At 38.8% G+C, this 13,385-nt stretch overlaps 1 protein-coding gene and 1 long non-coding RNA gene across 2 annotated transcripts; both read left to right on the top strand.

The window, feature by feature from the left end:
* Positions 1-8,330: 8,330 nt before the first annotated feature.
* On the top strand, positions 8,331-10,314 carry LOC110925719. The gene is made up of 3 exons (XR_002584688.2): positions 8,331-8,362; positions 8,469-8,570; positions 10,205-10,314. It is a non-coding gene; the product is annotated as an uncharacterized LOC110925719 (long non-coding RNA).
* A 1,394-nt stretch (positions 10,315-11,708) lies between these two features.
* LOC110921741 lies at positions 11,709-12,679 on the top strand. The gene is made up of 4 exons (XM_022166088.2): positions 11,709-11,891; positions 11,970-12,053; positions 12,167-12,355; positions 12,466-12,679. The coding sequence occupies exons 1-4, from the start codon at positions 11,742-11,744 to the stop codon at positions 12,628-12,630; spliced, it is 588 nt and encodes a 195-aa protein (XP_022021780.1). The 5' UTR covers positions 11,709-11,741; the 3' UTR covers positions 12,631-12,679.
* The last annotated feature ends 706 nt before the right edge of the window (positions 12,680-13,385 follow it).

Genomic DNA, 13,385 nt, shown 5'->3' with positions numbered 1-13,385 from the left:
GATTACTTTGTTTGGACTTAATTGACACATCCGTGCTATTTTTCGTGTGTTTGAGTCGTAGGAGTCTAATTGTCCGTGTCTTTTTTTTTTCTTGAGTCTTGTAAATATGTGTGAAATTTGTGGAGGACCTCATTTTACTGTTAAATGCCCCCAATATGAGGGGTCCTCTACGCCATATTATGCTAACCCTTTTGTGCAGCCGCAACCATATTTTTCACAGGGGTATTCTCTGCAAGGTTATGATCATCAGCCATATTACAATGATCTGTATCAGCAGCCGCAACGTAACCTGGTTCAGACGAGCGATAGAGGTTTTGAGGGTAGTATGAGTAGGATAGAAGAGATGTTCGCTCAGACAATGACACAAATGGCGCAGTTCATAGCGCAAAATCAAGCTACCCTGGAAAGCATGGCTGAATATACGGAGAGAAATAAAAAGAGAGTAGAGGAGTTAGTTCGAGAGCGGGGTGAGCTAGAGGAAGTAGAAGAAGAGTCAGATGAGGAGATCATTCCAGTCACGGAGACGATAATGGACGACGAAGTCCCACCTCCGGTCCAGAAGGGTATTATATATGACTTCGGGAGTGACTCTGATGATGAAATAGACGAAGAAGAATGGGTGGCGTATCAAAGATCGTTAGTGAAGAAAAAAGTAATTGAAGAAGAAGTGGAATTGGGGGATTCCACTGGTTGGATGTTTGATGAAGTGGAAAAAGAAAAAGTGATAGAGGAGGAAGTAGAGTTAGGAGACTCAATAGGGTTAATGTTTGGTGCAGAGGAAGAAATTGAAGAGGTAGAAATTAAGTCGTCTGGGGAGGATGAGTTTTTAGAGTTAGAATTAGATGGTTTACCGGCCTATGAAGAGGTAGGAGTGTTGGATCCTGATGGGGATATAGCATACTTTGATGCTCTTCTTGAAGGTGAATCGACAGAGGTGATCGAACCTGCCCCAGACGAAGAGACTAAGTGTGGGGATCGTTTTTTGAAAGTGGTGGAGGAAGAAGAACACCACAACTGGCCCATGGTATTAGTGATAGGTGAACCTGAAAAATCAGAAAAGCCACGGGAGAAGGCAAAGAAAAGAAAGAGAAAGGATCTAAACCGGAAGAGGATCGAAGGTTGGGGCGAGATGGAAAAGAAGAAGCCATTACAATTCACGCACGATCAGTCTTCTCCCTACATGTCATGCATTCGGTTTCTTCCAGGTAAGTATAAAGTTTGGTGGTCTGACCCGTTTGAAAATTTTAAAATATTTTATAATTCCACCAATACATTTTTGAAATTTTTTGAGGTTCGGGTGGAATTAAACGGGTTGGACAGGGTCCAGGTCAAAGAGAAGCCTCCTGATTAAATTCAAGTGTGGGGAGGTTTTGTAGAGTTTGTAATTTTATATATTTGGTATATTTTTGGTAGTTTGTATAGTGAGTAATTTATTTTGTATATTGAGTCTAATTTAGTAGTATTGAGTCAGTCGTTTGTGTCAAGTCGGTATTGCTTTGGTTTTTGCTTGTTTTTGTCTATGCAGGTTTAAATCGTACCACCCGTACTCAATCTCCATTCGGGTGATTTTGGAGCTGTTTATTCAAATTTCAGGCATTTATCAAGTATACTAGTTAGAGTCAAGCCGATCGCGAATGAAATGCTATACGATCGAGCTGGATTGGACGAGAGTTTTGGAGCTTATGCGTCATATTACCAGCTAAGTCCTTTCCAATTTGCCCTTGGTCTTTTATTTCTTATTTATTTTTAGTCTTTTGAGTCGGTTTCCATCTTACATTGAGGGCAATGTAAAATTTAAGTGTGGGGATGGGAACTATCGTTTAGTGTCTAGTTAGTAGAGTCTTGAGTCATAAAAAATAAAAAAAAAATACAAAAAATTAAAAAATTAAAAAATCCAAAAAAAATTGAAAAAAAAAATCAGAAAATGTCTTTTGAAATAAGAAGTTTGCAACTAAAAAACGGAAAATGATAGAAAAGTCGAGGTTTTTGTTCGGGTTCAAATAATGATAATATGAGATGAAATAATTGAGCTTGTGTCTAGTTTGGGATATGCGGGTAGGCCTGGTTCGGTTTTGAGTTCCTTTGATCTTAATATATTTAATGTCGGTCTACTAGTGGGTTCTCATCTAGGGAAAGTGGGGAAATTGAAACCGCCAAAAATAGTATAAGGGATGCCGTTATAAGCTAAGATCATTAGAGTTTTTGGTCATTATCTCGTGAAAAAAAGAAAAAAAAATAGAATAAAAGTGAGCTAGAAACTAAATGAAAGTAGCCACTTCTATGTAGTCTGGGTTGGGGATAGCAACTCTACAGCCGGATTACCGCTAGGGTGTGTGAAATCGACCGTGCAAAGCAATAAAAAGAAAAAAAATAATAAAAGTACCGAAACTAAGTAGTCTGTGGTTGGGGATAGCGACTCTACAGCCGGATTGCCTCTTGTGTCGGGAAAGCACCGTCTAGACTCACGAAAGAAAAAAAAAAGAAATCTGATTGTGAACTTTCTTGGTTTTGATATAAGACGGTTGGGAATTGGTCCAGTGATTGTTCTCTTTGTCCTATAAGTTTGAGGTGTGATTAGATGGGCCTGTGATTTCTAGTGTGAGACCCTAGGTAGATTGACCGCACTTGAACTAAACATGCATGATAAGGGCTTGGAACCGGGTTTGGGTTTAAGAGGATCAAAATACCTTGCAATCGCGGCTAACACAAGTTTCGGTTTTAATAAGTAATTTAAGCTTTTGTCCCGTTCGACTACCTCGACTATGATTCCGTTTGCATAATTCTTTTTCGGGGACGAAAAAAGGTTAAGTGTGGGAATATTTGATGTAGGGTAAAATATACATATTTGTCCCGTGTAAAGTGTATAGTTTTTGTATAGTTTTTATTTGTATTATTTAGTTTTTAGTACTATATTCCATTATTTGGTGTTCTGGCAGGTCCTGGTGCAAATGGAGCAAAAACGAGTAATATGGAAATGACCAGCCAGTTGGGCAAAGTGGTGTGCCATGGACCGAAGTAAAATTACCGTCTGAAGTTTGGGCTGCTAAGATATCCATTAGACGACGAAAGCTGCCATTGGTATTATTATTATTATTATTATTATAAATCAAGAAGTCAACATCACAAACAAAGTCTTGGACGAAAAGGAACATGGCAGACAATCATAATTAGAAGAATTCTAATTGGGCCGTATATTCAAAAATATAAACACATCAGACTTGGGCCGTGAGAATGTTCAGCAAATTTCAATTCAAAACATGCTAGTGGGCTTTTTACATTGATAGCTATTATGATTATTGTTTTCGAACACAAGAGGAGATTGGCCTATTATTTTTAGGTCTGACATACATAAAAAAGGAGGCGGCCCTATTAATTTTGGTGGCAGATCTTGGAAAAGTTACATGGCCCATCACAATTAGCCAAGGGAGGCCCTATGCTACCTACTGCCGTAAGAGACAAGAAAAGAAAAAGAGGGGGGAGACGCAAATAAATTTGGAGGGCAGCAGCAACAATTGAAAAAAAAAAAAGGAAAGAGGCAGCAAGGAAGAGAGCCGCACGAATTAACAGGGGATTGAACGACAACATCATCTTTCAAATTTGAAGTTTCAGGCGACTAACAGAGGCTGTTTGAAGATTTTGGGAGTGCTCGGAAGCAAGGAATCATCTAGGAAGCTCGGGAACACTCGGAGTTGAAGATTTTCGGGTTCTATACTTCCGTTTATCTTTCGGTTTCGTTTATTCTTAGTTTTTAATGATGAATTCTGAATTAATATTGATTGTTGACATGATTATTGGCTAAAACTTCATAAACTACCTAGGTGATGACAAGACTTAAATAAAGTTTGAATCTTCATTCGATTTTTGGCGTGGTTGTGGATTTTTCTTGTATTGTAAAAGCTTTGGGAATTTAACTTGGTGCGTATGTATGCTTGTGATTATTTTATTATTGTTTATTGCTTCGTTCGATTCTTGGTGACGGTCTTTATCACGGAATAGAGTCGGGCTAGGGTTTTAGGTTTTGGTGAGTGTCTATATCACATAATAAATCTTTGATCCTTTAGGGTGAAAATCGAGTAAGTAACCTTAGAAGTAATAATCGGTAATTAAATAAAATCAAGTGTTCTGCTAGACTTGTCGCGGAAAGGCTCGAGGATATTAATAGGTCTCGGTTTAGTTATAAGGACTTAACATTCCATTGTCTATTAAGCCAAGATTAAAACCCGTAGTTGCTTTAGACGTTCGCGCGGCAAGGTAGAGCGTCTTACATAGGCACTTTCAAGAAACTAGAGGACGGAAAAGAAATCTAGAAAACCGGTAAGCGTAACAGCCTAGGTAGTGCCACAAGAATCGCCTTGAGAGTGTTTGAGGGGCTTAGTGGTGTCTTAATAGGTTTAGTATCTAAAGATCCCGGTTCCACACCACAAAATCATCGAATAGAATCCATTCTGAGTTTAGCTTGCGTCTAGCCTAGGTAGTCTTCATTATCTCTGGTCAAAGTCTTCGTCCACATTCGGGTTTAGTCTTTTCTTTGATTTTTCTAGTTTAATATTTTATTATATTTTTAGGATATTTAGAAAACCCCCCCCCATCAAATAAACAATTAGTTAAAGTCCGTGTCAGTCTAGGTCTAGATCGAGTCATTAGCGTAATTTAGTAGAGTCTCTTGGGTTCGATACTCGGACTTCCTTAGGCTATACTACACCGATCGGTACACTTGCCGGTCGTGTGGTTTAGGGTTTAGAGAGTCTTAGTTTTATAAATTTAAAACTTAGAGAGTCTAGTTTAGGGTTTAATTTAGTTAATTTAGTTAAACCACTTTCAGCACATCAGTGGGCCGCGTAAGCCACCCCTTAAGCTTACGGCGGGCCGCGAGAACTTAAAACTTGGCGAAACCCTGGGGCCAAGTGGCCCAACACCCGGCAGACCTATAAGCTGACCCAGCCAAGCTACACCGTTGACCGGGTTTGACGCGCGCCACGTAAAAGCTGTAATGTGGCCCTATATAAGATGGCCTCGGGATTTCACTTTCCGTCGCTCAAATATTTCTTTCTTTCTCTCAAATCTGAATTGTAGGCATAATCTACGGGTATTATACACCCCTAAATAGCGAGGTTCTGCTCCAATGTAAGTATCATAACCCCTGGAGACGTATTAGATACTCTGCCCGATTGATCTAGGGTTCCGTAACGGCTGTCGTGGTTCTGCCCGACGTAGTCGTTGGAATGCCGTCTCCGGGAGGGTATTACTAATGTTAAAATGTGTTATTATACTAACACGCGTGCATTTGTGTAATTTATAGATTATCACCAGGAAACCATAAAGGATAATCGAAGACAGCAATGTGAGTAATCCTCTTTTTGTTAAATGTTTTTACAAAACCTCACTTAATTAATTATATATTAAACAGTTATTGAGTATTTGTAAGGATACAATTATCATGAGTATGTTGGGGTTTTGTATACAAAATTTGTTACCACCTAGTCAAGGAGTAACATTTCCACAAGTTGAGTATGACGATACCATGGATGTTAATTGGTATAACTTGGAAACAAATGTAATTGCGAGATCGCCCTCAATACTGTACAATGGTTTTTATTAAAACTTGATTAAACTGGGATTCACTCACCAGTATTTCCCACTGACAAAATGTTTTTAAACGCATTTCAGGTAACAAAAGGTGAAAGCCAAATAGAAGCCAGCTGGACAGCACTGAAGGCTTGGAAAAGTGGCATTAAAGTTACCTAAAAATAAATAGATGTTTTATTAAATAAAATAGGGTGTATCCCTATGAAAATGTGTCTACGGAAAACTTGGGTTTTATCCCATGTGTTTAATAGTATGAAAGTGTGGTATTTTATTCTGATAAAATATTTCCTAACTACGGTCCTGATGAAAATTCCGCTGCCAAATTAGACAATAACAAGATACCACAAGAACTGGCCGCGGCCGCCCGTTCCCGGGTTTGTACCAGGGGGACGGGGGTTGTGACACCCTTACCCCCACAAATTATGGGTACTGGAAAGCAATGCTTCAACCTTTTTTAATTACCAGCAACTTGTATGATTATGTTATTGTAGCCATCCCTTGCCCAGATCCTAAAATCCGAATCAAACCATTCAAAGATGGCTGAACCTCCACCACTGACAGCCCTAATTACCTCAGCCTTGTCGAATATAGGTGAGCCGATGAAAGATAAAGATTTGGCCACGCTTACAATTTCTGGTTTACTTGATGAATATAGTAGGTTGAAGTCTAACCTTTTGGAACGCCACCCACCAATCACCTTTAATGGACTACACAAATTGCTTTCGGATCATGACTTCATGTTGCACAAGTTACTGCCAGATGCTTCTGGTACATCTTCTTAGGTTTTTCTACCATCACAGGTAACTCTTTTACTACTCCTACTTATTCCCTTACATAATTGCAACAACTGGCATCCCAATTGTGCGATCAGTTAAACCCTATCAGCCCATCATAGGCCCTTTATGCCTCACGACCCGCACCGAAGTGTAACAACCATAGGGGTGCTAACCACGGACATTATCGTGGCACCAATAGGGGGCATGACAATACTAGGGTTGCCACTCATGACAATTTTTGTGGGCCTCAACGTAGAATATGGTACATGGTCATTGTAATCGTTATGGAATTAGCCCCATACCATCCCAATGCCTAAACCAATCTGCTGCCACTTCTCGTTCTGCTCCTCAAGCAAATTTTGCCTCCTTTTCAATGATTGGATCCACTTTTGGGACTACCTTGTTCCTAGACACGGGTGCTAATGGCCATGTTACTCTTGACTTGACGAATATTGACAACTCCGAGGTCTATTCAGGTAATGACTCACTCCACGTTGGTGACGGTAATCCCTTCCTATTTTACACATTGGATCTTCCAAAATTTTCTCACCGAATAATGCATTTGGAGTGTCTGATATTCTTCACATACCTGCCATTCAAAAGAACTTACTATCCGTTAAACAATTTTGCTTTATAATGATGTTTATTTTGAGTTTTACTCTTCCTTTTTTTGTTGGGAAGGACGAGTCTTCACACACTAACCTTCTATTGGCTCCGAGTGATGATGGTCTCTACTCGCTTCGCCTTCCACAACTTAAGTACATTCCTAAGCATGGCTTCACAACAACTAAAGCTTCCTCTACCATTTGGCATCACCGTAATCATCAACTTGTGGAACCCGAGCTTACCCTCCTTGCCCATTCTTACCTACCACAATGATTCGGGCACTTTGCATCCAAAACCGTTGTCTATCTTATTAATCGCCTTCAATCCAAAACCTCGATCTTCCAATAAATCTCCCTTTTATCAAATTTTTAATCGCATACCAGGTTACTCCTTCCTCCATGTTTTTGGATGTCAATGCTTTCCCTATCTACGTGCGTATACTCATCGCAACAGAAAAGATATATATAGTCAAACATGTGTGTTTCAATAAACATTCTTTCCTTTTCAATTCCTGTTTTCCCGCCATCCCCATCATCTGCCACACCTATCTCTCCTTATTTCTTTCCATTTTTCTTGAACCCATTCCACATCACACACGTGATCCACTAAACACCACCGACCACACTGATCCTTCATTTACCACCGCTATTCCTTCGACCTTTAAACCATCATCACCACAGCCTTCTACTCGGTCACAATCCACATCATCACCATCTTCACCTGACCCACCTTCCCCACCCCTAGTTCCTCTACCCCTCAACAAGATATGCCCACTCCACTTCCACCATCTCCACGACCTCGTCCAGCTCACCGACACCAAAATCCTAAACACACCATTCCTTGTAACCCCTCTGCTTACACAACAGCTACCTCTTTTACCATTGCCAGCAAATCCCCGGAGTGGTGTCTTGCCATGACCGAGGAATTTGAAGCACTTCGCAAGAACGGAACATGGTCCTTGGTTCCCTATGTCCCTAATACCACTACAAGAAAAGACCAGTTTTAGCGGCGACACCTTTAGCGGCGACAGGCCATTTGTCACCGCTATTGGTCGATCTGCGTCAAACCCAACCCCAGCCGTTGATCATTATTCTGATCTAACGGTTGGGGATAAAAGAGGCAATACCGGCGACGCGTTAGGGTTAATAGCGGCGACACCCTGTCTCCGCTAAAGGTAGGTGTCCCACTTTAAACCCCAGCCACACAAATCTTATCCTGGTTAACCCTGGTTAACCCAATACCGGCGACAAAAGAACCAGTAGCGGCGACAAGGCGTCGCCGGTAAAAGTCTTTCCGTAAACTCCCTATACAGCGCCATTTCTTCCCTCCTTCTTCACTTTTTCCCCCAAACTCTTCACCTTACCGCCGGAGAACCACCTTTTTTCACCAAATCGGTTAGTTTAACTTGTTTTTTTTGTTAAATCTCTTCTATATTTTGTTATCTACATGTTATAGACTTTAATTTTTGCTCGTTTTTGTGTATACTTATGTTTATGGAAGAAAATTCGGATCACCACCATCACCTCTCCGGTCACCACCATCACTTCTCCGGTCACCACCTCGTCTCCGCGGTCTATATCTACTTGAAAGCTTGAAATTACGGTTAGTTTTATATGAGTTTTTTCAAAGTTTAGATATTGTATAATTTTTTGTTTAGTTATGTAAATGTATATGTAAGAATATATGTATGTATGTAAATGTTTGTGAAAATGTATAATGTAGGTGTATTTGGTGAAAATGAGTATATGTAGGTGTATGTATTTGTGTATGTAGGTGTATGTAAAGACGTATATTTGTATGTAAATGAATTATTGTTTGTGTTAACGTATAGTGTAGGTATATGTTAGTATGTCAAATGTATAATGTAGGTGTATTTGGTGAAAATGAGTATATGTAGGTGTATGTATTTGTGTATGTAGGTGTATGTAAAGATGTATATTTGTATGTAAATGAATTATTGTTTGTTTTAATGTATAGTGTAGGTATATGTTAGTATGTCAAATGTATAATGTAGGTGTATTTGATGAAAATGTGTATATGAAAATCTATGTATTTGTGTATGTAGGTGTATGTAAGCATGTATGTGGGAATGTAAGTGTATGAATGAATGTATGTATGTAGGTGTATGTTAGTATGTTGGTGAAAAATGTGTATGTTAGTATGTATAATTTTGACGACTTATGTTAGTATGTATAATTCTAAAATGTGTATGTTAGTATGTATAATTTTTAGTTTAGGATGTAAATATGTTTAGAAATTGTATAATTTTTAGTTTAGGATGTAAATTGTATTGTTTTTAGTTTAGAAATTGTATAATTTTTAGTTAAATGTATAATGTAGGTGTATTTGGAGAAAATGAGTATATGAAACTCTATTTATTTGTGTATTTAGGTGTATGTAAGAATATATGTGGGTATGTAAGTGTATGAATGAATGTATTTATGTAGGTGTATGTTAGTATGTTGGTGAAAAATGTGTATGTTAGTATGTATGTTTGTATAAAGTATGCAAATGTGTATGTAAGGATGAATGTTTGTATGTCAAATGTATAATGTAGGTGTATTTGACAAATATATATTAGTTAGGAAATGCCCGCCAAAATTGAAATCATCATTTAAAACATAACGAACATAGAAGTATAATATAGGTGTATTTGACAAATATATATTAGTTAGGAAATGCCTCTTTATATTAAAATCATCATTTAAAACATAACGAACATAGAAAATACCCGCCAAAATTGAAATCATCATTTCAAACATAACGAGCTAAGAAAACACCCGATCGAAATTGAAATCATGATTTAAAACATAACACTCCGCCCAAAATTTAAAACAATCATTAAGAACATAACAAGCTTAAAAAATTGTGCCCGTGTTTGAATTAATCATTTTAAACATAGCGAGCTTAGAAATACCCGCCCGAAATTGATTTAGAAATTAATTTCGGGTTGTCCCCGTTTTCTTGGGACTGCTTTTTGAATACTTTATCTCATTTAGGATGTGAATGTGTATTACATGATTGTTTGTTTAAGAAGGATCCGGTTATCATTTTCTCTTTGCTCCTCGGGTATATATATCATTACATATATACTTGGGAGCTAAGAGGAAATGCTGCCGAATTTTTCTTAAACAAACAATCATGTAATACACATTCACATATGAGATAAAGTGTTCAAAAAGTGGGTTTAGCAGCCTACCCTTGTCTTGTTAATCCTAAATTAGATTTTCTTTCAGTTGCATAATGCCTATCGATAAAAGTTGGATTGATTCCCCACGTCATTCACCTCACTACAAGCAAGGACTCGAGTCATTTATCGAGATGTGTGAAAGAGTGATAAAAAACCACGATGAAGTTAGATGTTCGTGTACCCAATGTAAAAATTCCGGCTTAATAACTATGGCAGAAATGAAATACCATTTGCGTATTAACAGTTTTGGAAGGAATACACTTCGTGGACCTATCACAGGGACACGACTCCAATTGCACAAATAAACGATGTTGCGCCACAAGACGGTATGGTAAACGTTATTGAAGACATTAGGGGGGAGCGTATGGAAGAAGATACATACCTTAACCAAGAGAACTCGAATGGAGATAGTAGCGGTGTTGTTGATGATTTTGAAGACCTGATAAAGGAAGCTGAAACAGAATTATATCCTGGTTGTACTAAGTTTTCTTCTATCGACTTTTTAGCAAAGCTTTTGAATATAAAGGATACGTACCATTTTCAAAATGAAGGAGTAGATCGACTCCTCTCGTTGTTGCGAGAGTCAATGCCAGAAGGCAACAAGATTCCCCCTTCGTATTATGTAGCTAAGAAGACATTTAAGAAGATTGGTTTGGCATATGAGATGATAGATGTGTGCACAAATGATTGTGCTCTCTTTTGGAAAGAAAACGAGTCCTTGCAAAATTGTCCCGTTTGTAATGAGAGTCGATGGGTCGATAAAGACACAAAAGGCACGAAGGTGGCTCGTAAGGTGTTGCGATACTTTCCTTTGACGCCTAGACTACGACGTTTGTATTGTTCAAGGCACACAGCGAAAGATATGATATGGCATAGTACCGGACGATCGGAAGATGGGACTATGCGTCATCCAGTTGATGGATCTGCATGGCAAGACTTTGATAAAATGTACCCAAACTTCGCGATGGAGCCACGAAATGTTCGCTTAGGGCTTGCAGCTGATGGTTTTAATCCCTTTAACAACGGTAGTGGATCCTCGACTCATAGCACGTGGCTGGTTATACTAACCACATATAATCTGCCTCCCTGGCTATGCATGCGAGAGTCCACATTCATGTTGACCTTGTTGATTCCTGGCCCTAAATCACCGGGGAAAGACATGGACGTTTTCCTTAGACCGTTAGTGGATGAGCTTAAGCAATTGTGGCAGACAGGTGTACCTACTAAAGACGCAACAACAAACACATACTTCACAATGGATGGGATAACGTTGAACAACATTACAAGGATGCCCTCATGAACCACTTACGGGTAAATAACTTATATGCATAAAATTTTATTAAATATTTAAGCACATGCAAATCTAATTTATATATGATATTTTAACTTTTTTATTTAATTTGTAGGAAAATTTCAATTTTGATGAAGTGGAACGTGATATAGAGGCCAAAAACTTGACGGGTGGCATTAGGGCTGTGCTTATGAAGCGGTACTCTGACCGCAAGTACGATGCTAAAAAATTATTTAAGAGCAAGGGAGGATACAATGATCTTGAGAGTGCAAGGGCATTCCATCCCAAGGATATGCCCTATGATAACTGGTTGAGAACCATCGAAGGTTTCCGGGAAGAAAAATATATTAAAAGAAGCAAGGCCAACACACTAGTACGCGAGAAACAACAATTCCCATACCGTGGGGGGACATCTTCGTACGGTAGCACCGCCTATAAAAATGTAATGTTTTATGTATGTGTGCGTGTGTGTGTAAGCTTTTGTTTATTTAATGTCTAATCTAAGTTTAATGTTAAACAGGATATGGATTGGGTACCTACGTATGCTAAAACCCACACGGACAATCAAGGGAATTGGGTTGATCCGGTTGCTGAACAAAATTACGTAAGTATTTCTTTTAAGTATTATTTTCTATAACAAATATATATATATATATATATATATATATATATATATATATACACATACATATATTTAATCATCTTCGTAAAATACAGCGGAACATACAACATGCCACTAGTGAATGGAGCGGTGAGGGTCCGCCAATTGCCCCGTATCAGGAAGCGTTGGGTGAGCGGCGAGGATGGTACCGCGGGATGGGGCCTAAACCTTCTTCCAACACGTCCTCGCACTCGTCATCTAACATGTCGTCTTCGCAAGCTCGGACGCAAGAACCCTTTTCCGAGGTAAACTGCGCAATTTAAAAAATGACAAACGAACGCATGTTTCCTTGTTAAATATATGTTGGTAACGTTAATTAATATGCTAATATACGTTTTGCTATCTATTATTGTAGGATTTTGTTAACAGCTTGTTCCAAACCCCGTCATTTTTGAACCAACTTAACAACTATCTTGCTTCACAAGGAAAAGGAAAAGGAAAGTCAAAAGACTACGATTCTGACAACTTATTCGATAATGAATCCGACGATGAACCCAACGATAACGATGACGATGAGTGACTTGTTTTTAATGTATGCTTTGGATTTAATTAAACGTTGTAGGATATAATGTACAACTCAATTAAACGTAGTTTTTAATTATATTACCTTTAGTATATGTTGATTATGTTCATTGCGTATGCTTGCGTTGTTTAAAAATAGGCAGGTTTTGTTTTTTCGGCCGTAAAACTGGCTGGGCAGCTGTATATACAGCTGCTGTATTAAAAAAAAAACAGACTTTTAGCGGCGACACGTGTCGCCGCTATTGCTCTTCTCCCTTTACCGACGAAAGTCAACACCGGCGACACTGTTAGCGACGACATCTGTCGTCGCTAAAAGTGCAGCATCAATACCGGTGACAGCAATCATTACCGGCGACAACCGGTCAATAGCGGCCCAGCAATACCGGCGACGCTTTACCGGTGACATGTCGCCGCTAATATCAATAGCGGCGACAAAAGGGGTCAATACCGGCGACAACCGTCGCCGCTAAAGGTGCCCTGTTCTTGTAGTGTACAAATGTTGTTGACTGAACAGGTTGAAGACAGATCGCCACAGCGTGGTTACTAGGTATAAAGCACACCTTGTTGCCAAAGGGTTCACGCAACAACCTATGTTGACTATCATTAAACTTTAGTCTATCATCAAAGTCACCACTATTCGAGTTCTTTTATCTCTTATGTGACAAATGAATGGTCTCTCCGTGAGTATAAACGCAATCATCAGTTGCCTTTATATATATTTTTTTCCTTTTTATGCATTTTTTTCTTAATTAT

This window comes from Helianthus annuus, chromosome 17, assembly GCF_002127325.2.
Source record: "Helianthus annuus cultivar XRQ/B chromosome 17, HanXRQr2.0-SUNRISE, whole genome shotgun sequence".
NCBI classification, from domain to species: domain Eukaryota; kingdom Viridiplantae; phylum Streptophyta; class Magnoliopsida; order Asterales; family Asteraceae; genus Helianthus; species Helianthus annuus.
This window is presented reverse-complemented; position numbering and strand designations above follow the sequence as displayed.